Consider the following 25,227-nt stretch of genomic DNA (forward strand, 5'->3'; position numbering starts at 1 on the left):
GCTCAGCACACGCCCAGAGGAAGGGGCCCTGGGAGCCAGGCCCAGGCCTGCGCCTGTGGGTGGGTGTCGGTCTCTCTGACCTCTTATGACCTCACGAACTGGGGGTCTGGGGTGGGTCTGACAGACTGTTAGTGCTGTTTAAACCTCAGGGGACTGCATACTCCCAGGAGATGAGAGATCTCTGTCCTGTCAAGTCCCAGAGGCCTCTGGGCTCCATGACGTTCGTTCCCATGCACTCAAATTCCACCTTTCTGTCAACTCCAAAAATGGCTCCAACAGGCGGCAACAAGAACGCTTTCGTCATCTGTGCCTCCACAAAGACGGGCTAAAGGTATCTGCAGACGGCTCCTCATTTTACTTTTAGAACATGGGCGCCCTTCGTTCAGCAGAATGTTATCATCAGCAATTAAACCTGAACTGCCTGCACCTGTTAAAAATCAAGCAGCCTGTTCTCATCAGGCACCCGAGGTCTCCCCGCATCTTCCCAATCACTGACTCAGATCTGCAAAAAGCTCCTTCCCCGTAATCAGGAGGGTGGTCCTGTTTGAGCCCGGGAGTTTCTGGAGGCTCGTCAGCCCTTGGTACATATTTCCAAGGGAGGAAATTGTTGACCTCCAGGATTTTGACCGTCATTCTTCTACTGAAGACATATTTACTAATAAATCATGGGGGATGCCTCCATTGCTGTCAAAGAGCATCTGGTGGTTCGAACAAGCCCAGAAGCTGCGACGTCTAACAGTATAACTTCCTTCACAGCCAGCATCACCTAATGAAATCTTTGTCTGTTCTTTCTTCCAGGGGAAAAAAAAAAAAGGAGCCAGCCTTCCAATCTCATTGCACCTGGTCTAAGGGCTGAACTCAGAACAAGGAGACAAATCACCCTCCTGCTCCTTCCTCACGGCAGGAGTCGTGGCAGGTACCTGGGTGTGTCCCCCTCCCCAGAGTCAGAGCACTGACCTCCCGCGTTCCAGCAGGTGCCACGCAGAAACTCCCCGACACATGCTCTTAGAAATTTGCTCTTGGGCTTTCCCTATCAACTCCTGGGTGCTGGCTTCTAGATGGTGAGTTTTCAATGCTAAAACAAAAGCCAAAGTGTTTGCAGAAGAGAATAATTCTTTAAAGGAGAGTAACCATGTGTGGTATTTTGGGAGAGGGCTGCAGGGCACTCGAGGTGGAGAGGAGCCCTTTTAACCACAGCTGTGGTGGGCAGGGGCGTAGGTGCCGTGGAAGGTGGTGTTGTCTGAGCTAAACGCAGGTGAGAGGAGCCCCAAGAAAACCCTTCCGGGTCTCTCACTGCCACGCAGAACTCTCTCCCGTCTGGTTCTGCAGGGCCTGTGGTCTGAGCCGAAGCATCCTCTATTGTACCCACTGGGCAGGTTTCTCTGATGACTCCTTGGGATTCCCGTGGCTCCTGAAAGTCATACCCTGGGGACATTTCCTTGCCTAGGGACTTGCTTCAGAACAGCAAACAGCAAAGTGGCGGGAGGCGCTCCCATGCCTAGACCCCGGAAGGCTGGCGCTGCTGTGTTCTGCACGCTCTCTCCCTGGCCCTCCCTGTCTGCTCACCCTCAGGAAGCTGCCACAGGGAGGCCCTGTGGCAAGGGCCTGGGAGCAGCTTCCAGCCCACGGACAGTGAGGACCTGAGGGTTCCTGCACCCAACAACCTGCAAGGGAGACTGGTCCCAACAGCAACCACATGGGTGAGTCTGGAAGCAGACCCCCCCCACCCCAGAGGAGAACCCAGCCTGCCCTGAAACCTTGATTCCAGTCCATGAGGGACCTTGATGCAAAGGTCCAGTAAGACGCCCCTGGATCCCTGATGGCAGAAGCGTGAGATAATAAACACGGCTGTTTAAAGCCACGACATCTTGGGGTAATTTGTTACCCAGCAGTAGGTAACGAATACGTGCATTCATGCTCCAAATGCACCAGAGAATTTCATAATAAGGTTCCTGAAGTCTTCTTCATGTAATAAATTTCTTTTTTTTTTTCTTTTTAAAGATAGGGGAAGAGAGGGAGAGAAACATCGATGTGAGACAAAAACATCAACTGGTTGCCTCTCTTCCATGCCCCAACCAGGGACAGAACCTGCAACCCACACATGTGCCCCGACTGGGTATCAAAACAGTGACCTTTAGCTTTGCAGGACAACGCCCACCCCACCCAGCCACACTGGCTCGGGACAAATTCTTCAAGTTCTCCCTCTGTATACTAAATAATTTGGCAATTCCGCATCTCTCCATCTGAGACACCCTTCCTCCAGCCTCAGCCCAGAATCCTTCCCTTTCTCTGGGTGTCCCGAAGAACCGACGTCACCTCTCCCTGCACGTCCACAGGGCATCACGCATCTCTGACTCCACCCCCATCAGTGCCCTGACCATGAGCTTTTTTGTCTGCCTTCCCTGTGGACAGGGAGTCCCTCCGAGCTGGACCTGTGCTCGACCCGGAGCCTAGGACGGTGCCTGCCACAGTGGGTGCTCAATCAGCATTTGCTGAATGGGCGAACTGAGGCCTGAACGGCACCCACAGGCATCGCCAGAAGCTGGCCGTCCACTTCCACCTGTCAGTGAGTGAGTGGTAGGACTACATTTCACCACGGTCGGTAATGGGCTGTTGAGAATCCCTGAGGACGGAAGACAGGGAAGAGACACTGCCTCTGTCGTCTCTGTGGCACGCTCTCTTCATACGTAATGTTTCAGTCTCCAGCCGCCAATCCAGGTCCCTCCGTTGCTCATACAATCCTGCCCGAACGCAGCAACCGTACTTACGCTCCTCAAATTCTGCTGCGGTTTTAGTTTTATAGACTATAAAGCATATAGAAAACAGACTCTCAACTCTCGACCCCTCTGTTCTTAAGCACGCCTCATATAAAGAACAATGCAGATGGGGATTGTACTTGAGAATTACCCGCAAGCCCAGGCTAAGCCCATGTTTAAAAGTAGCAAACATGGAAATGACCAAGGATGATCATCACCAGGTTGTGTTTAGCTCCTCCTCGTTCCTGGCCAACTTCTGGAAACTTACAAGATGGATACATAAAACGGGTGAGACAAAGACGGTCTTGAAAGCGTAACTCTACCTTATAACCTCCAATGCGATGCTCCTGCTTAAAGTCCTTCCCGTTTTTCAGCCACCTCATAGTCGGTGTTGGATTTCCCCCAGCTGGACAGCGAAACTTGACCGTGTTGGCCGCGGGCACGGCATGAAGTCGCTTCTCCATCTTATCCGTGTTGGTCCAATACGGCGCTCCTGTTTTGGAAAACAACGTTACAGTGTTGTTGGGGCAGAGACTTTCGGTCCCCAGTGCTCAGCTCCTCATACGTGCGATCATTTTATTCTGTGTGCGAACGAGCTGCCATTTTCAAAACCTGGGGTTAAGATTTACATCAGAAAAATTTTTCTGACCTCTGATGCAACTGGACACCCCGGACGTGGACTGCTTTCTCATTTAAGTTTATTAATGTGGGGAGGGGGAGTAACAACCAAGGTACCTTCTCTCCTTGTTCTTACGGCCAGAATTTAAATGTGGGTTGAATCATGTTTTAAAGGGCTACTTTATAGACACCGTGGCAACACATACAACAGCTGAGTCCTCCCCACATGGAACATTTTAGATGGCCACACCTAGGAAATGATCACGTATACACACTCGTCAAAACAAGCTCTGCCCAAAACCCACGTCAAAGTATCTGTCCAAGCCGCACTTTCAAGGTGTGTCCACAGCGCAACACCAGCCTGGTCAGACTGAGTTCTCAAAGGCACCATCCCTTGCCCGGCGGTTTTTGTGATAGCCACTAACCAAATATATTTTAACTTTCTATATGCAAAAAGGTGTTTATCCTCTCCAATGGCGGTGATGAATGCCATAATTCTACCACCATGTCTAAGCAGATAGAATTTATAGGCGGCTGCAGATAAAATGTAAAGTCCTACCCTCTAAACAGCCCCAAAGGCACAGGTATGAGTGATTTTTAAACTGGAGAAAGGAGAGAAGTTTTTTAATTTGTCAAACGAAGGACAGTTTGTCTACACGAGAGCCACAGAATCTACCAGCGATACCGCCGTAAATTCCTCATGCCCGCGACACCGGCGGATGACCACTGCTGACCAAATGTTCCTTATCCCACAAACAGCCCCAGAAGCTCTTCCACATGTGACACATTAATCGTGACAACAGTCTGACGAGAAAGGCATTACTGCAACCCATTTGCAGACAGGGAAACTGAGGCACGGGGACACTCATTAATCTGCCCGACAAGACAAAGGTCGGAAGAGAGGCAGCCAGGATTTGAGCCCAGAGGGTTTGACTCCAGAGCCCATGTCTTCGCCCCCACTCTGATCCACCCACTGCTGGCACGAACCGGCTGCTCCGAGGGCTTCGAACCCACGGCCTCAACCAGCCAGCCTGGGCCAAAAGCGTGCCTGTATTCCTGCCCGGAACTTCCACTGAAATCTCGCACAGCATTTAACTTTCCACAGGTATGTTTCTGCCTTAGGAAGCAGGGAACCAAAACCCCAGTATCCCCCTAAGAGCATCCATTAATGAGGCCTTGAACATTCTAGAACACTTCAGAGCACTGGCATTTTAGAAGGCAGATTCAGAACTGCTTATTTTGAATGAAGACTAGACGGAGCAACAGCACACACACTCCCCGCAAACAGGCTGCAAAAAGGTTGGCCTGGCCAGGGGCTTTGTCCCTGACCTGGGTTTAGCTCCCACTCCGTTCTGCGGGTGGCGCCGCTCGCTCCTGGGGTTAACGACCCCCTCCCCTTAATGGTCAGGCTTCAGTGGCAGAATCAGGAACTGGAATAACTGCACCCACGATTCATTCCTGCTCCCATCTGCCTCACCCCTGCCCTTGAACCTGCTGTAAAAGGTGGCGCTGGGGTCTCTTCACAAGGGCACCCTATATGCTCTTTCCCACCAGTAGAGGTGGTGTCCGTGTGACCCAAGACAGCAACACGAGGCAGAATGGGTCACTCACGAATACCAGAGAGAGAAAAGATGTGGGGAGGGAGGGGGAGGGGGCCGAGGGAGAGGGCATGGGGCTGCATTCTTTCCTCGAACCCAGGCACGTCGGCAACTTGGTAGCCCACTAGTGTCAGAAGGCAAAGGCACAGAAACACAGCTATTCTTCTGCAGGGCTTACCAGGAAGCACTCGATTCCTCTGTATCACAAGACACCCAGGGCTTGGCACAGACCGAAACAACTCCAATCACCTTTCGGGTTACAAGGTTCTACTTAGGAAAATCCATCCGCAGCCGCAGCCGCAGCCGCAGCCACAGCCACAGCCACAGCCACAGCCACGAAAAAGATACCATTAAGAGCACAAAATAAATAATGCACTTTGTCACTACACAAAGACTGTTACGAATCTGGCCTAGATGAAAAAGCGTACTTCAGGTGTCTGCACACATGTCATTTGTTTATGTAAACACAAAAGCCTAGTCACATGAATCGGTTAAATATTAATACAGCAGTGCTTACAGAAAGGATCGGTTATAGCGGATCCTGTGGAATGTCTTTTCTTTCTTACATAAAAGAAATCAACAGATACCTACTTACAGCCCATTAGGCATGATTCTGCCGTTCCCTAAAATGTCAAAAAGTGGGATTTAGCTGCAGGCTCTGGGAATGTTGCCTCAGGACTCTCTCGCCGGGCTGAGAGCGAGGCTGCAACCCACGCACGGGATCACCCTGATGCCACGGGCCCACGCAGACCTGGCAACCAGCACCTCTGTCTTGGCACCTAAGGAAGAACTTCAGGGCGAGGGTGAAAGAATTTTGCTGGAATCTCTGGCAGGTGGCCACTGAGCTGGGGTGACATTTCAATCATCACCGCTATACCTACAAGATCTGCTGGTGCAAAGAGGTCACACAGCTGTGTGATCCGGGGTGGGTGGGGCCCTCGTCTAGTCAAGAACATAGAGACAGATCACCTACAGGGCTGTCCCTCAAAACCTGAATTTAGCCCTGGCTAGTGTAGCTCAGTGGACTGAGCATGGGCCTGCAAGCCAAAGGGTCACTGGTTCAAATCCCAGTCAAGGCACGTGCCTGGGTTGTGGGGCAGGTCCCCAGTAGGGGGCATATGAGAGGCAACCACACACTGATGTGTCTCACCCTATATTTCTCCTCCCTTCCCCTCTCTAATAAATAGATAGATAGATAGATAAAATCTTTTTAAAAAAACCCTGAATTCACAACATTCTCTTTCGCTGAATACCCATAAGTCGTGACTAAACAGAAAGGGCCATCAAACCACGCTGCCACGTCGTTGAGGTTCCCTGCGTGACAGTGAGGCCCCGCCCCACCTTGGGCGAGTGCTGACGTCACACAGGCGTGATGCGCTTCTTCGACTAGGCCTTCCTCTGAGATGTCAAGCTCATGGATTTTTTTTTTAATAGGCACAATGCTGAAGGGGAGGAATGATTTTATTATTTCACAGTGGCTCTTCCTGAGATAAACCAGTGTTACTGGAAGGTGTAGAGAAATGATTACACTGTAGAAATTTTGTGCTTTTGTGTTTCCTTCGTCAGCAGCCTCACATCCTCTGAAAACTCCCCAAGTTCAATACTTCCTGCTATTTCAGCAGCCTGGACATGCGGAAATGCCAAGGCTCCCCCCCAAATACAAGGCAACGGACGAGAAACAAGGCCCAGGCTGCCTGGGGAGGCCTCTCTCATTCCGAGGCTGGTGAACAACGTCAATAACTGTGATCCGGAGAGGGAATTCGTGTAAATCAGTGACCTACAAAGGTGGAGATCACCCTGGCACGTGGAAGGTGATTGGTACAGATGTTTACTCGACAACTTTATTTAAAAGGAACCTGCAAGCCAAGGCCACATCATGTTGCTTGAGAGAAAGGTATGGCACCCACTTTGTACACCTTCCCTGGCGTAACCTCAGGGATACGTGAGCCATGGGGCAAAGCCAATTTGCAGAGGGGGGGACATGATGTCACCCTCCCATGGCAGGAAGATGACCTGTACCCAGAAGATAGGTATGGTCCCCTCTGCTCTGGCCTTCTTGGCTCTTCTGATGGAACATGTATCAAAGAATGATGCTCTTGGCCACCATATGCTAATGATGAGGTTCAAAAAACAGAGCCCGCCAAAATAAATCAACCAATCCAGTCATCGAGGTAGAGTACGCCGAGCCACACGCCTCTTCTGAACTGAAACCGTCATGGTGCGTCAGTGCGAGTGAAGGGCCCATGTCAACACAGCAGACACCTCCTGAAATGCGGCTGGTTTAATAGGAGACACGTAACCAGCAGGAACCTCACCTGAAGTTCCCTCCACACACTTTCTTGGCCACCTCCGCCGCACGGGGGTGAGTCACCGCCCCTTTGCGGGGCCCGCCTCTGTTACTTACGTAAGTTTTCATCACCAGGCTGTTTCCACTCTGAAATATATTCCTTCCAAAGTCTGCTGGCCAACAAGGGTAGAGCACCTGGAAGGTACAACTGGAGCTGACTGTAGCCCGTGGCCTATCGGGTGGGTGGATGGATGGGCCAGATGGGCAACTACCAAGAGCTTTGGCTATAAAATGAGGCAGCTGAACTGAATGTTTTGATAAGGTCCCTCCCAGTTCTAACACTCTTTCCAGGTACCTATATTCTGGGCATATATTGATTCTGTCAACAAAGGGCAGGATGAGAGGATTTATTCTGACCCTGCGATTTAAACTTAATGAGAAAACACAGGCCGCTGCGCCTGCCCCTACAAAATCCCCTACACATCTGAATACTGACCCCTAAGGTTTATGGTCTCCTCTCTCTGAAATCAGAGAGAATCCAGCCAGCAGTTGAAAGGAAAACACGGAATCATATTACCACTGTACCAAAAGCGACCTCAGTGACCATCTGGCCCAACCGCTGATGGGATCAATGTCACCTAAAAGGTTAAGTGATTTGATCAAGGTCACCCGGCCAGAGGCCAGGCTGAGGCTAGACCAAGTCTCCAGCTCCCTGAGCAGTGCTCTTTCAACCACTCCAGGCTGCCCTTTGAACTCTCCCATGGTAATTAAGTCAAAAGTTCAAGATTTACGTGAGCTGTGGGCGCTGATGACTGCCAACTGTATTTTTATTGATGCAAAAATAAAAAAGGAAAAAAAAAACACAGGCTGTTTCAACTCCCAGATTAAGTCTCACAAACTCCCTAAAGCCCCACTAAGGCCTCTGTCTTAAGTCTATAATTAGGGCCTTTAAAAATATCACTAATCAGGACATTTGAATGCTTTGACCCCTGGGTGGAGGGCTGTCTCCGAGAGCCCCCACCCCCGCCCCCCATCCTCACGATGCACTGCAATTCATTTGTTTTCGGTTTTTCACAAATTAAGAGAAAACAAATCTAACAAAATATGGAGATGTGAGTGAGGATGTAATTATGAGGGGGAGTTGCTTTGAGAAATCTCATTAAAACAACAACTTGCTGGCCAGTCAAGCATTTGATAGAAAAAACATTAAAAATGAGCCAGGGGTGAAATGCGGGAGTCCTCTGGGACACCAGTTGCCCCGTGGGGGTTTCCAGGGCCCACCTTCAAAAGAAACCCCCCCCCTTGTCATTGATACTGTCTGATGGAGGGCCCCCCACCCCACCCCCGCCCCGAGAAAGAAAAGCTATTCATTCAAGACTACTGCCCAGAACCCCACGGCTGGCCTCCCAACTCAAACACCCAAACCCATTGGTGATGAGCTTCCCATTCCATGAAGGAATTCCAAAAAAATGTAAGAAGACTGTGCACTTTGGTTGTTTGTTTGTAATTCTTGGAAACTTCAACATAACTAAGAAACCAACATTTACCAACTTGGAAGTAATTTCTACCAAGTGAAAATCCCAATTAGAGCAAAAATGACTATAAACTATTATCAACAAATTAATCAATGAAAGGAGTTTGAAATCCCAGGCGGAGAACGTCCATTTTCCCTAGTTACTTCCAAACACATTTGCCTTTCTCCTTGACACATACGGGTATGGGCATCTGCTACAGGTCTCAACAGGCATGAAACCAGAAGAGGAAATTACCTCCCCTTGACAGAAAGAACTGCTCCAGCAGCAGGAATCTTGTTCAGCCGCGGCGCTACCAACTACCTCTAGTTAAGAAGCCAACCTGAACTTTCTGTCAATCATGATCTTCCCAACAGCTAAGTCTCAAGCTTTTCAGAAACAAAAACCATGTACACCCAAGTCAGAGGTAATAAAAACCATTCCTACCAAATGGACATCCATGTCAGCTCATTTGCTGCCAGATAACCCATTGAGACACCTAGAACAAGGGCTTGGTCCTGTAAATTATGCTTTCATTGGCTAACGTATAAAATCGGAACCTTGTCGACCTGCAACCTGGATGCATTTTGAAATCTGAAATGGCATAGGATTTGGAAGAGCAACTTTCTGTCCAGAGAAGGGCTGTGTCACTGAGGGGCCTGGTGTAGCGACATCACTTCCTGGCAGCCAGGCCTCTAATGACATCACAGGATTGTTCTGTTCAGGGAAATGTCTAGCACCAGTAAGAAGTGAGGTCACCAGCTAGTCAGCTGCTAAAATATGACCTGAGAATGCCTTTCACACCTGGGATGGCAGAACCGAACTTAAGAGAGTGGGAAAAGTTAGGTCAATCCAATCAGTGCGCGCAGAGGTTTCCAGAGCCTATGTAGCAGCATGCTGACGGACGCTGTAGACCCATGCTTAAAATGGGTCTTGGGGGCCATCCACTTGGAAAACCTTAAGAGAAGATGAAATTAAACATGCTTTAACTACAGAACACTTCAGGGCTTAGATTATGCTAATGGAGCACTGGAAGTCTCCAAGAAGCGGTCCCAGCAAGAGGCGGTTTCCAAATCCATGTCAAAATACAGCTCGATCTGGCAGAGAACTATGGTGGACCAGCTTATTGCCTTAATGTGGATGGCGTTTTTAGTGAGATCCCTCATTAATGAGACATATGTGAAGACTGTATGTAGTTCTGCAAAGTATTTATCCTCCATTCGGGCTGGTCCTCACCGGCCAGCAGCAGCCCCAGCAGCCCACCGGGAAGCCGGGCCTGAAACACCACGTGACAACGCACACAAAGAGGCAGAACACAATCCTCAAAGCCGAGCGGCTGCATCTGCTTGTGGGAGTGAGGAAACTCGCCACAGGAGCCCATGGGGGGCCTGGGGTTGACTATTGCCAAACACTCCTACTGAAATCAGCTCAGGCCTCCGTGTTAACAGGTACCAGCGTCACGGCCAAAAGTCAACAATCCTGCCTCCGTTTTGGCTATGGTACCACACTTTCTGTACTCTGTAGAGAATCTGCAAAGAACTCTACCTGGCAGATAGGCTTTTGACAGTTAACCACCAAAATAAATTAAACCATCATCGAGCAACCAGCAGGGGGGAGAACCAGCAAGAGATTTTCAAGCCCCGAGATACAGACCCGACATCTACCCACCCAAAAAGAGAAAAAAACAAACTTCGGAAAAGCCCAGCAATGTCACTGTGAGCACAGGGTCACTGGCGCCTTGTCTGTTAACATCACCGAGGAGGAACTTTCAGACACACCCCAGTGGCATTTCCAGACAATCAGAAGGCGCCCAAGGAATCGGGGTGAACAACAGGCATTTTCCAGGTGGCTGAAAATGCCAAGAATTCGGCACTTCTACAATTTTCCCTATTAATCAGGTCAAGCATTTGACATTGGAGGTGGCAAAAATCATTTTAATGGCAACATCCCCTTTCCCGCCTTGCCAATTACCCTGGCCATGGCATTCCTCTGTCCCCACAGGCCGCAGCTGCTTAATCTCAGCCGCCCCAGGCTGCACCTGTGAATCAGACCAGCCTAATCACACGAACAGATGGCAGAGGCCGAGTAGCCAGCTAAGAACTGCTATCACTTTAAATCACGTCTAATGTTTCACAGGCCCCATCCAGAGGCAGCTCCCGACGGCAGTATCTCCCTGGTACAGCTAACACCGGCCCTTAATCACCGCCGCTGAGCACCCCTTTAGGAGTAGAGCCGGTGTCATCCGAGAGCTAATTACAAAGAACCCTGGTTGCAAGGCGAAGGCATGGCGAGCCATACAATGAGGGCTGGCATTCATTAAGTGGGGCACTCTGCTACCGGGCCCGCCCTTCTGCCTAGGCACTGGGCAGTTGGGGCTAACGTTCGGGATGCAGAGCTGCAGATCCGAGGCAGGTAATCCTTCTGATTCATGAGGCAGGGTTCCATTCACTCAGCCTACTCGTTATGTAACCACTACCTTGCTGTTACACGTTACTGCTTCCCAAGCACTGTGTCAGGACATTGATCAGAACGAGCGGCCATGGTACCGGCCAGCAGGGCAGCGCAGTTCCCAGGCACGCCGACACGACCAAGCTGACGGCATCAGACGTCTCCCGGTCAGCAGAGATGATGCCCACGTGTGAGCACCACTGCAGAGCTGCAAACAGCATGCCGGCCTCTGCACTCCACCCGGTTGCCACCCTGGGCACTGAACGAGGAGTGCCGTAAGGGGACGTGAACCAGGCCCACCGGGAACTGCAGCTCAGCCTCTTTCTCACTGATTCATGAATTTCCACTCAATCGAGCAGGAATAACTCTTCCCTCCACCCTATCGGGGTGTCCGGGGCCGCTGACTGAGCCAGCAGCCCCCAGAGAAGCTGCCCAACACAGGACCTGGCCCTCACTGCCTCCCCTGCCACAAAAGCGAGTGGTGTTTTCTGATGTACTAGGGCTTTATTATTAAAATATAACAGCCTCATTAGAAGGCAGGTACAAATCATAGTGGAAAACACTTTGCTCACCTCATTACCCACTGTTTTATGGGCAACATCTCTGACAGTGCTCCCCTGTTTGAGGCAGATTCAGACATGTGAACCCCGAAGACAGGGGTCCTCCCACTTCAGGGCGCATCAGCCTCAGCCCCGTGGTTTCTAACTCAGTGGGTCTGGGGTGGGGCCTGAGAAGTTCCATTTCTCCTAAGTTCTCAGGGACCCGTGCCAGTGAACCAAGCCCCACGCTTTCTCTTGCCAGAAGGTAAAGATGATATAAACCAAAATATCCCTCTTTGTGACCAACCTGCTAGGTCCTGAGAGACTCAGGGACAAATCCAATTCCTACTAAGAAACATGTTACTGCAGGTGCTGGAGGAGATCGATTTTCTCTCCTTCCTCTTAAAAACCCCGAGCCTGTGTTAATAACTAGTTGTGTTTATTATTCAGGCCTTGTTTAAGTTTATTTAACTGACTAGAATCCTCTTGAGAAAACAGAGACTATAAATCTAAGCAACAAACACCAGTGGCTAGCACAACATCCCTTTGGGACAATTCCAGCCATGTTATTGGAAAATACAACTAATTCTCTATATCATCTTCTTTATTAAACATACACCCACAAATATTTTTCTGAGCATTGTCAAGATAGAAACGTATCTAATCCTCATAACAACTTATCAGATAGTTATTATTCCCATTTTATAGTTGAACTGAGGTACAGATGTTAAAGGACTTGCCCAAGGTCACCCAACTTAAAAGCGGGGGCAGGATTTGAACTCAGGTTCAAATCCGTAGCTGCTGCCAGTTCCAAGCAGCCAGTCTTACTCAATGAAGTAAAGCCCTCCTGTGTGTCCATGCTTGGTATTAGCCCCCCCTTAAATAAGCAAACAGCATTCATCGGCCCCCTTTTCTACTGGCCAGGGAAGGCACACTTTCCTTATTTCTGCTCAGCATGCGAGAGTATTTTAAAGGCCATGGCTTCCCACCCTCAACACCACCCAGGTCATTCTTGGTCATGAGACCATCCTCCACATCGCAGGGTGTTTAGCAACCCCTCTGGCTGACCACAGGGCGCCACTTGCATCCCCACCCGATATGACAATCAAACATGGCCCAATGTCCCCCAGAAGAATGGCCCAATGTGTCCCAGAGGAGGGAGAAGAAGAAGAATCCCCTTCCACCCGCTGAGTATCACTGGGGTATGTGTAGTGTCATCAATGGTTACAGAGAAAATCAGGATATTATGGGGTTCTGCCATGTCCCCAGACAGTGAGAAACCACAGGGAAAGAGAAAGCCGAGGAAAGAAAAGTCCTAACTGTGTTCACGGGAGAGTGGCTTACTCACACGGTAAGAAAAGACAAACAAACAGTAGCAGAGGGTATACAGTAACACTGATTTATTCTCAGAATTGAAAGTCAGGGGAGTAGACACAGAGGAGAAAGGGCAGGGTCAAGGGCGGGGCCTCTCGAAGAGTGGACAGGAGGACAGGTTAGAGGCAGGACTTCCCGTCGAGCTCTCCTCTCGCGGGACCTCGGGGACGGCTGTTACTTACTCTTGTTGTTACTGTTCTCACTGACAAAATCCTCGAAGCCATCTGTGTCGTCCTCATCGTCTCCGGAGGAGATGGCATCTGTATGCAAAAGAACATACCCGTGGTTGTGTGTTTGCCAAGCAAAGGGCTCCCTGCACCTACAACTCGGTCCTTCGGGGTGGCGGCAACCCGAGACCCGCACCCGAAGCCTGAGACCGCGTTCGGTTAGGATGGTCTCCGCGGCTTCAACTCTCTCTCCACACTGACAGTTGCTCTGTATTCTGATTCTCAGTGTTTTTTGCTTTCGCACTATGTAAACACTCTATAAAGCTGGATCTACAGAAACTGGGTTTTAAGCTGCAAACGGTACTCAAGTCTCCAGCAAACTCGCAGGCTGAGCACTATCCAAAGATTCTTTACAGCAAAACCTTTCAGTGCTCGGGGTCCCCTTCGAGGGAGGAATTAGTCCCTAGAAAAACTCACCCCTGTGTGGTCTTCCGACCACTTACTAAGACCGTGAAAACAAAACTTCAAATGGCCAAGAAGGGGGCCTGTGTAGTCCCCCTTACTGCATGAAAGAAGAATCCAGGAGAGAAACTCCGTTTTAGTAACAGGAATCCGAAATCTTCAGCACCCAAATTTCAATCCTGTATTCTAAATGCCACGGGTGCCGGTGGTATGGGGTGGGGCCAGAGATGCGTTGTTCTTACAGAAAAGTATGCTGTCTTAAAAGTGTTACTCTGCACACGAGAATCCTGGCATCTTTAATGACCAGCCTCCCTGATACACCAGGTCGCGAGGAAGAACTTCAAAAGCATTTAAATAACAGACTATGAAGCTCTGAGCCTGGCACCCGATGAGCAGATTCCACTAGCATGTCACCTGCCCAGTAAAATTCAACCCAGAAAGTGGCTACAGGGAAGAGAGAGCGGAGGGCTCGCAGGCCAACTCACCTGTGACATTGACCATGAAGTAGACAGTCTCGCTGTCTACAGTCCTAGCAGCAGTACAAGCATAGAGGCCGGAGTCTCTAGGCGTGGCACCTTTTATCTGCAAGTACTCCCCAATAAGCACTGTCCTATTGCCGGGCCCCAAGTGTACCCCATCCTTAGTCCAACTGATCATGGCAGCGTCTCTCAACAGGCAGCGCAACTCTAGCGACTCCCCGGGCGCGGCCACGAAAACTTCTGGTTGGGAGATTTGGTATTTGGTTGGTGGCTCTGTAGAAAGGTGGGAGAGAGAAGATGGAGACAGGTGGGAAGGAGGAGAAGGAGAGAACGTCCAACACAGGTCAGTAGAGGCCCCGCATTCCCAGGAGAGCAGTTCTTGTTTGCAAATGGCCCCAGCAGGCTGGCCTCTCCCCCGAAACCACCGCGACCCCAGGAAGCCAGGAGTGGCCCTCGGGCAGAGAGCTGAGTGTCGGAAACAGGAACCAAGGAAGCCCCCAGCAGAAGCGGCCCCACTGAGTTACCCCACACCAGAGGGCTTTAACCACGACCCCAGAACCCAGCAGGGAAGGCTACTGTACAAGGAAACTTTTGAGTCAACTGCCAATCCAAAGCCTGCCTGCAAGGGCCTGCAATGCGATCCTGGAGAAATTCCCTTAGCGTGCCATTTTTTACGTGTCGGAACGTGCGTTTTACAAACTTTTTCATTCAACATGACTGTATGACTGTGTCCACGCACGCACGCACGCACGCACACACCGACTTACTGTGCTACACTTTGCCTGTAAGTCACAAAGCCAGGCTTCTTAACATGCTTCCAACTCAAAACCAGTGGGTCCTTCCACAAAACCACCGCCTGGGTTTTTGTAAGTCGCAGGCTCGGACTGGAGCACTGCGGGACTGAAGACTGAACTCTGTGCTGGCTGAGCTGGGGGGCAAGCTCTTTTCCTTAACGTGATAAAAGCCTAGAGCTCCTAACACCAGAAAGAAAATGTAAAATGCCCCAGCCGGCAAGGAGGCAGTCTCCATGATACATAAACGGACCCCGAAACAAATCCACCGAGAGCCCTGCACGCCAACACTGCCCCGCCACCCCTGCCGTTAAAAGCTCAGTCCACCACACACCCTGGGTTCCAGCCCCCTCAGGCCTCTGCCTTTGTCCCTTTAGGGCTACTGCTCCCTCCCTGGCCTCCCTGCTAAGCCCACTTCATCCTCCAAAGCCCAAACCCCTCAGTCCCCCATCCTGGGTGAGACTTGCCGCCACTGGTCACCCTGACCCGGAGGGAAGTGGATCACCACCTTCCTGTCTCTGAGGAGAAACCAAGACCCAGGAGGGAGGAAGGGTTCAGGACTAAGGCCATCTTTGCACCCCGCCCTGCCCCTCCCCCCTGGGGGACGCAAGGAAGGTGGCCCGTGTTGAACATAACCCCAGTCCACAGGTACGCAGAGATGGATGGCATTGTGTGCCCTCTGTGCACAGACAGAAGGGACCACGAACCTTCAAGGGGAACAGCCAGAGCCACCAGCTGGGACCCACGAGGTCTGTGAATCAACTGGTTCTCAGTCCCCCAGGTGAGAATTGTGGATGGTACCTGAAGTCCCAGGTCTGGAAAACACACGGCTCCAAACCCGGACAACATCACAGTTGTTTGTCCTTTGAGTGTGGGCTACACAAATCCCCCAAATAAGGTCGAAACGAAGCCGCTTCACGTTTCAGCCCCACTGTTGCAGGAACAGCAAGGGCTGCACGCACCTGGAGCTAGTACCACTCCAGACCAGCGCCACCCACAGCCAACACGGCACAGCCGGGGACCCCAGGGGGCGCCTCCAAACGCATACACCCCAAGAAGGGCCAGGTGTGGAACAGAATGTAAACATAAAACCACCCAACAAAAGGAAGAAAACAGAAGTCAAATTTAACATGGACCCACGTGCCCCCAAACAAGGGCAGAAAGCCCGACAGGCCAGTTAAGTTTCGAGTTTGTTTTTTCTTATTCAACAATTATTTACTGAACACCTACTATGAGCCACACTTTATTCTGGGTGCTCAGGCAGCAACAAAGAACAAAAATAGCCCCGGCACTTACCAGTCCCTGCAATTAAAGTTGAGGAACTTTAATTCCAGCAGGGGGAGGGGAGCAGACATAAATATAAGATCTGCAAAAAATAGAAGGTAGGTGAGGTGGCCGTACATGTGTGAGGTGGAATACAGCAAGACAGCAGTGCCCCCCCAGAAGTCAGGGGAGGGGCTCTCTCCAGAAGCGGAGCTGGCGAACTGCACCCCCCCCCCACAGGCGCACAGCCACGCTCATTTGCTTCCCTAATGAAAACTGTCTGTGGTCATGGTACTGGCTGCTGCTGCTTTACAGTGGCAGAGCTGAGCAGTTGCTCACAAAGGCCTCAAATATTTAGGGTCTTGCCCTTTACAGAAAGTTTGCCGGCTTCCCCACTGGATGGTCACGGAAGGCTTCGCCAAAGAGAAGTGAGGGGCAAAGTGCCCTTGGAAAGATGTTGAGAGGAAGCCAGCTGGAAAGTCTTCAGGCCACCAGCCCCAAGGCTGTTTATGGCCTGATGCAATTGAACTGAGTGACTCATAGATATCTTTCAAACTCTGAAAGTTCGAAGAAAAGGGAAAAGAAAAATGGGGACAAAGGGCAGGAGATAGAGGAGGGGATGGGGAATGACCCCAGATCTCAGACCATCTCCCAGCACCCGAGTCACAGATTCATACAATGTCAGAAGTGACGAGGTCCCAAAGGCCACCTGGCCCAACCCTTATTCAAGCAAAGATCAGATGTCATTTAGGTCCCCTGTTTCCAACAACTAATTACAGAAAAGCACCCACAACGTTAGAATAAATGAACAATTAGCCTGAGTCATAAAGTAATATTTATTACGACTATATCACGAAATTACAAGTCACCGAGAACGTGATGGAATTTGCTTTCCTCTGAGTCAGAACTGGTCACCAAGCCAGTGCTGAGCAGGGAGGCAGGGGGACGCACGCGGCGGCACTTCCCGCCCTCGCAGGAGAGACAGGGAACCGCGCCGCCAACCTGCCTCGGTCCCAGCCCTGGAGGAAAGAAGCCACGTCCTCAAGTCACGGAGAGGCAGAGGGATGCGCTAAGACTGTTTAAAAGGTAGAAGAGAAGCAAGACACCTGAAATCATAGTGCAGAAAAATCTCCCCCAACAAAGGTGGAGCTGTGACTTCTCTGATTTTAAAGAAAAACATTTGACCGAGAATCCTTCCCTTCACCTGAAACAGGTGACCCGCCAGCCAAGTCTCGCTGAAGCCAGTGAGCCTGAGACGCTGAGCCAGCATCGCCAAGAGGACACCAGACCCTGCAGACTGAGGAAGGAGGGTAGGGACCACGTCTTTTTTTTTTTAATTTAAAGACTTTATTTCTTTTTAGAGAGAGGATAAGGGAGGGAGGAAGAGAAGGAGGGAAACATCAATCAGCTGCCTCTCGCATACCTCCAGCTGGGCAGCTGGCCTGCACCCCAGGCATGTGCCCTGACTGGGAATCGAACCAGCGACCTTTTGGTTTTCGGGCCAGTGCTCAATCCACTGAGCCACACCAGCCAAGGTTGGGACCACATCTTGTAAGAGGCCATCTAGCCAACCAACACGAACCTGATCTTCCAAACTAGAACTCATTAGGCCCAGGAAAGTCACTATCACTGTTCTTCCTGAATACGCTCACAATATTCTTCGAGCCGAAGATGCTCACCATGACCTTGAGCGCCACTCCTTCCAAAGGACGACCAGGGAATACTTGGACTTGTCCAACCACGGACACGATTTTCCGGGCGGGCTCCCGTCTCAATGGCCTGGTACGCTGACTCCATGCACTAAAAGTGTTTTTTTATTTCTAGTAAACCCAGGTCAAAACTGTTACCTAGTTCTCCAATTAGAAAAATAAGCTTCAAGGATCGTAAATAATTCCCCAAAACACATGAGCAAGAGAACCATGTTCCTTGGCAAAGCTGAGCCAGTAACTGCTGCCGCGGTAAATTCGGAATGTGTACGCTCTCCCCTCGCCTAAGCGGCCATTTCACAAAAGGCATAACTGGGGGTCTGCGGTGTCCTTGGTGAACCCAGCGGAAGGAAACCAGCAGCAATACCGTGCCTCTCAGGAGGACTTCAAGGGCATCTTGGGGGGAAGACAGCCACTGAAAGCAACGGAAAAGAGGGGAAGGAAGAAGAGAAGGAAGAGACAGAGACCAGAAGGGTGAGCGGAGTGCGTGAGGGAGGAGCAGAATGCCACCATGGTCCCCTCCCACGCCACCCGACCTGCAGGTTCCTGCCTCAAAGACAAACGGTGCCAAGAACACAGGCAGGGCCTGGAACCCAAACAGCTCAGGGGAGGTACTTTTGTTCCTGCCCACTCGCAGGGTGGCCACTCAAAGCTCTGGTTTCTCTTCTGCACCTGAATCCTTCAGGTGACGCCCCTGCCCACTCACGGCCTATGCAGTGGGATTTCCCTGCCGCGGTGCCAAGATGAAGCGCCAGCCCCCTCTGACATCAGCGATGCCTCATCTGCCTGACCCAGCAGCCTCCCTGACTCTGCCGGCCTCCCCCCTACTCAGGCCAGCGCCTCGCGTTGCCTCCCCTGCACCGAGGTGCCCTACCGGCTGCATAAAAGACGACAGTGGACACAGAGCGAAGTACTCCCTGGGACACTTAAATAATGCCTTTACAGCGTTACTGACATTTCCTGGATTTACTTTTTTCGGGTGCCAGGGCATGCTTTTAACCCTTCCAATGCAGAGGAGCGGGGAGAAACCCTCAAGGAGCTCACCTTCTGACAATGCCCTCAGCCCTTCCTGCACGAGGAGGGAAGATTCCAGAAGCCACCTTGCTACACAGCAAATGCTCTTTCCAAGGCTTTCCCCAGACAGACAGAAAACATGTCCTACGCATCTTTCATGCTATGAGTTGAAATTTGAAAAGAAGAAAGCCAGCACACACATACACATGCACACACACACACACACACACAGCAGGTTGGGACATGTCTCTGTCACTGTTACCTAAAATGGCCGGACAAACAAGTCCCTTCGGGGATCAGGGTAGAAGAGGTCATGACCTCGTGTCTTGGAGTGATGTCACGCTGACGTCAAGAGCCACAGGCTGCATGAATTTTCCTCTGTGTGAATAAACACGGGGAAACAGATTCTCGCTGTGTGTGTGAGCAGAACTCGCGTGACACCCAGAAGGCGGTGGCTCGCTCGACTCCCATCGCACGCACCCAGATGAGTGCGAGTGCCCCGCCGCCACCCGGGACGACTGCGGCGCTGGGGAGCGCGCCGGAGCGTCAGCTATTTCAGGTAACGCTTTATGCTGCCAAGCCAGTGATACAGTACTTCACACTGTCACTTTTTATAATGTTTGCCCATAAACTTTTCCCGTGTGGTTTTTGAAATGGCGCCCAAACGCAAACAGAGAACAGATGGGAAACCTGCGTCCGGCCTGTCCAATCGTTTCGCGGGGAGCGGACGACAGATTTAAACTGTTGGGGAGAAAAAGGCAGATTGTGCCAGCGGGGCAACCCTGCATCGCATTTCACAAGTGAAGCCTTTTCTGGGGTGTCCTCGGGACGCTGTCTCTTCAAATGTCAAGGGTAATCACAGCTAAGACATGGGGACCCCGGCTTCAAGGGTGGGCTGGGGTCACCCCCAGAATGCATCCCTGGAGGTACCTCCCTCTCAGAAAGTCGGGGGTGTTCAAGCCCTCAACACATTCCCGCGGAAAGGGGAAGAAAGCGATAGAAATCCAGAAAGAGATTCCTAGCGGGGGGCGGGGGTTGGGAGAGGGCGAGACGCCAGGCAGGTGAAGTGCAAAGGCCCATCCTGGCAGGGGCGTGGGCTGCGGAGCGAGCCCGGGGCTCTTGGCACGGCTCGGGGCTCCCACGGGACTCGAGCTGAGCACTGCGGGCAGGGGCCACAAGGCAGCCTCGGTTTCCTGGCACCCCCGACCTTCTGCCACCTGGTGCGAGAGAAGTAAATGGCACCAATGTGGGGCTGCCCGTGTCCTAACAAAAGACATACAGAATAAGGCTGCCAATGTCACTGCAATGTCACAGTGTGTGAAACCCGTGGCAAGGAAGTGGCAGTGGATCCTGCCAGCTCTGGGGAACCTGGACCCACCTCCCGGTCTTCAAGATGGCCTGCAGCGGCCACGCCAAATCCTGGTAAGAACTTTTCAACTGGCCAGCACTCAATTTTCTGTTCATGGGAGTGGAATACAGACCTCTCATGTACATGGCACCTCTGGAATCGATGGAGTCTGGACAGACAGACAGACAACCAGCATTGCAGCAGCTTGTCGATGTCTTACAGCGTCGGGGCTTTGGGAAGAGAGGAACCCCCACATTTCACTGGCACATTTTGGCCTAGCTGGCATCAAAACTTACCAACAGAGAGAGAGAAAGCTACAGAGGTCCCCACAATCAAGTCGGAAGGGGCAGCCCTCGAGTGCCCTAGCTCGGGGGCTCTGCAGACACATGGGCAATGAAAACAGTGATGGAGCTGGCGGCCACAGCTCAGGCATCCTCAAAGCGCCCCCTCTACAAGAACAGACTTGCAGGAGGAAAAAACCCTCACATCAGACAGAGGCCTTATAAGGCATAGGTACTCCTTGTTCCTCCTACTCTGCGCAATATAAAAGATGAAAGGTCTCTACCTCCAGAACCACTGCCAGCAGGGGATGGCGACCAGACAAAGTCAGAGCAATGGAACGCGGTCCGCAAGCGGGATGAGCAGCTCCCACTCCCCGGCCGAGCGCCAGGGGGCCTTGTGGACACACGTCAGGACTTATAGCCCCCCCTCGTCGGGATCATGGGGCGGAAACCGTCACTAACAGCCACCTCTGCCACAGTAGCCTGACTGTTCCAGAAACTCTAGACCAGCTCACATTCCTGATGATCGGGTGGAATAATGGCTAATGCTTCCAATATGGTAACCCTTACAAATTATATATTTAGACACACCCATTATATAATTTAGGTCTGTCTTTGAGAAACAGGGCAAACAGCTCTTCAGGCTCAAGAAGAGAAAATAAAAAGGTAGAAATAGTGCAGAGCTGAAGAACAGACATGTTTGGGAGGGCACCATCAAACAGTGAGGCCTTGCTCCCTGATTCTGACGGTTTCAGTTGTTAGTTCCTATGTTTTCCAAAAGGGGTGGGGGAGACAAAGGGGGGGGCAGGGAGAGGGGGGAGGAAGAGAGAGAGAACAGGAGGGCAGGTTTTCTCCCTGGTCACAACACGTGCGTCAAACTCTCATAGTCACAAGAGCAAAGTTTCCACGGGACCACCAGGACTCAGGCAGGGAGAGTGTCGGCTGCACAAATCCCCTGACGCTCCTCACTTTGCTTGACCGAGAACTTCAAAACTGAGCCCCTTCTTTGTTCACAAAGCATTTCCCAAAGAGATGGGCCATGAGAGGACCCAGTGCCCAGGACGCAGAACATGGCGCTGAAAGTTACATGAGAGGGGCCCACACCCCAAGGTCCAGTGCGAAATGAGGGGCCTAGCCCCTCATTAGCCCTTCAGGCCCCCAGCCTCCGGCCTTCTAGAAACCCACTCGCCAGACAGGGCAGAGGAGGCTGGCAGCTCTTAGGATCTTCAGGGCATCCTAGGGCACAATGTCCTAGGGGACACGTCCTCGTCGAAAAGCTGGCCCTGCCATCCTACAGGGGCCACTGGGAATCTCTTTTGGTACCCCAAGCAGGAAGAGAGTTGGGGGGCGGGGTTTGGAACTCACAAGGAGTCCAAGGAAGGAAGAGGATATGCCTTGGCCTTTATCAACATAGTCTTCAAGGTCAAGGGTGGCCTTGAAGAGGTGACTGAACACAGGTGATCTCCGGTTCCAGAAGCCTGACCCTCTATCCTCAAGGACATTTGCGCCCCATGAGCGTGGATGACAGCACTGTGCACCACGCAGACTGTGCTAAGCCTCCCGTCTGAGAAGCTCCTTCAATTCCCACAGCTGTTCCCCGAGTCCTTCATGGACACTGGGGCGTTAGGGCTTCAGGCTTACTTCAGTCCCCTCCCTGCTGACTTTTCCGAAAAGGCCAGAACAGGCTGGGATGTCAGAAGCACACAGAACACCCGAGTCCCAAAGGTGCCACATATAAATCGTGTGACCTGAGACAAGCCCCTCGACCTTCTAACCATGTCACGGCTCTTCACCGCAAGCCAGGGACCGTGATAAACGAGATCGCTCACAGAAGGGACCCAGCACACAGGTCAGCCACCACGAGGCCTCCCCGCTGAGACCGTCGGTCCTCAGCTGCAGCAGACTCGGCACAGAGAAGCAAAGCCACCGGCAAGGCCTTCTCAACGTGGCAAGATGGGGGTGTCAGGCAAGAGGAACCTCTGTTCCAGTTCTGGAGCCTCACCACGGAGTTTAGCACTAAACTGCCTGGTGTCGTTCTGTTTTCTGCGTGGGGGTGTGTGCGTGTGTGCATTACCAACAGGAGTAAGTCACAGAGGTCTTGCTGCCTTTCTGGGAACCTCCCTGCCTGTCCTGTATCTGTGCACATGACAGAACTCCACCCCGGCTCCTCCAGTCCTTTCCCCGCGCTGCTCTCCTCCTCCACCCCTGCAGCTTCCCTACCTCGCCTTGTCGATGTCTCTCACGCCCCTGCCTGCAGGTTCATATTTCTACCTGCCCAAGGCAACGTATCACCTGGATGTCTGCAGAGAGTTTTATCCGAAACAAGCAAGAGACCTTCACCCTCCTCCCTTCCTCCTCCTCCGGCCTCCTGCTGGAGTCAGCACAAACACCCACCCAAGCCACCAGCAGCTCTAACGCCCTGCTCCCTCCTGCCTCCCATCCCACTGGTCCCCACATCCTGGCCTTCATTGACTCTACCTCTGAAATAGCTCTCAAAAGCAAGCAAGGGCAGGGTCTGCTGTCTACTCCGGACATCCACCATCTCGCCAAATGACTTCCCCAAGCCCTTAGCCCATCTCTCGTGGTCCACCCGTGGGTTCACGACAGACCACCACAGTGGCCCACCAGAGTGGTCCACCATTCACTTCTGAAAAGTGAATTTAACCTCCACTTTTTAAAAAAAAGAAAGGGGAAAGGGCACAGACCCTTCTACACACTGGCAGGGTACAACCCAGGAGCATCGCCCACACTAAGGCCTTGGTTGCTCCTGGCCCCAGATCCGCCCCCACCCCCCCTTCCCTCACCCCCCAGGGTTTGCCTGCCCACACGAGCACTGCACCCCCTGCTCCCATACTCCCTGCCTGGCAGGCTCCTATTCAGCACTCAAAGCCCAGCTCAAACATCGCCTCCCCTGTGAAACTTCCTGATTCCCATCTCTAAGACGCCTTGGCCGCTGTCCCTCCATCAAGTACACACACAACCACATCCAGTCTTCTTCCCTCACCCACCTACTTATTCCAACCTAGGACTTCCTGAGGGGGCAGGGGGCAAAGGGCAGGGGGGAAGGGGATCAGGGCAGCGCTCTCAGGCTGTATTCTGCATGAAGACCACGTGGACAGTTTGGTAACACAGCTTCCTGGCGCCACTTCTGAAGTTTCTGGGTTGGCAGGAGTGGGGGGGGGGGTCCAGGATGCTGGAGTTTTCACAAGACCCCAGATACTGCTGACCGCACTGTTTCGGAGGCCGCGGTACATGAAGGTCAGCGGCAGCATCCAAGGGCAGGAGTCTGAGGAACCCCGTCAGGCTGGGCGGCCCCTTTCACAGTGCTGAACATCGGAGTCCTGGTTTACACAACAGGGAAACACGGACAGACAAGCCTACGGCCAGTCAAGGTCACCACAAGGGCGAACCCACAGGCTCCCAGGGAAGGCCTTCATCAACCTTCAAGTGGGAGGCACATCTGGGGGGAAGTGCCCCGCACTTCAGCCGGGGTCCCCTGCCGCCTGCAGCTCGGCCGGGCCAGGGCAGGCCTGCCCCCGCCCCCGCCCCCACCCCCCACCCGATCCACCCCAACACGGGCTGTGGATTAACACTAACTGATCAGCAGACTTGTTTCCCAACCACACGAGAACCTCAATTTGCACTTCCTCTGACTTTAAAACAGGGTTTTCTTTCAAATGAACAAACCTGTCACATTGAATATATGTACATTACCTAAGTAGAGGTTTCTGGAATGTTCCCAAACAGAACTAAACATCCAAGGACCTTGTGAGACTTGCCATTATCGACACCCATGTACAGCACCTGTTTGATTACTTTACCAAGGAAAGAGGCCTGTGGCTTGTTAAATATCATCTATTATTCACCCCGCAAACAAACCTGATAGTATTTCTGTGGGGGGCACGTTAACCCCCAGAATTCCCCTGAGAACAGGATCCCAGCAGGGCTCAGGGGTGACTTCTCACAGCCCCACAGCAAGCAGGGAGTAAACAACCCTGAGCCCCGAACCCCAGAGGGGGGGTAGACGAGGGGGGCCTCACACAGCCTACAAGGTTCAGGACCCGGGTTTCAGGGCGTGGGGCGCTCAGCCTGCTGTTCGGGGGGGGGTGCCCCAAACTGGAAACCTGACCACATTCCAGAAGCAAGTTCTCAGGGACCTTTCCACACTCAGTGTCACCTGTGGCTCCTAGAAGCGGCTGCTGGGACCAGCTCACCCCCCCAGTACTGACATAAATAGCACTGTCCAGTTGCTCAACGCCAAGGCTGCAGGTTCAACTAAAGGCACATTCAAGGATCAACCAATGAATGCATAAATAAGCAGAACAAGAAATCAATATACATTGGTCTCTCTCTCCCACTTCCTCTTTCTCTCTCTCTAAAGTTAATAAATGAACAGTCCATCAATAATGTGTACTCGGTGGATACATTTGCCCTGTAACCCCCTCAAAGGTCAGACTGACGTCCAAATCCTATTTAACATTTTCCCCAACCCATGGAACGGCCCCTCTTTGGTAAAAATTTTCCGAATAAATGAATACTTTTAGAGTAGCCCCAGGGACAAAAGAAAAGGGAAGGGGGGGTTAGA

General features: G+C 51.9%; 1 protein-coding gene across 12 annotated transcripts in view; it reads right to left on the reverse strand.

Moving 5' to 3' along the window:
* Positions 1–25,227, reverse strand: part of FGFR2 (fibroblast growth factor receptor 2) — a 97,425-nt gene that overhangs the window by 57,679 nt on the left and 14,519 nt on the right. For 6 of the 12 annotated variants that reach the window (XM_053668407.1, XM_053668406.1, XM_053668405.1 and 3 more), the window contains exons 3-5: positions 14,246–14,512; positions 13,314–13,391; positions 3,080–3,249 (exon numbers count right to left, since the gene is read on the reverse strand). In XM_053668407.1, coding sequence (XP_053524382.1) covers positions 3,080–3,249; positions 13,314–13,391; positions 14,246–14,512 — 515 coding nt within the window. Of the gene's footprint in view, positions 1–3,079; positions 3,250–13,313; positions 13,392–14,245; positions 14,513–24,521; positions 24,831–25,227 lie in introns of those variants that run through there. The other 6 variants (XM_053668415.1, XM_053668414.1, XM_053668412.1 and 3 more) reach the window with 3 other exon arrangements.

This window comes from Artibeus jamaicensis, unplaced genomic scaffold, assembly GCF_021234435.1.
Source record: "Artibeus jamaicensis isolate MK-2021 breed Jamaican fruit bat unplaced genomic scaffold, CSHL_Jam_final contig_490, whole genome shotgun sequence".
In the NCBI taxonomy this organism is placed as follows: domain Eukaryota; kingdom Metazoa; phylum Chordata; class Mammalia; order Chiroptera; family Phyllostomidae; genus Artibeus; species Artibeus jamaicensis.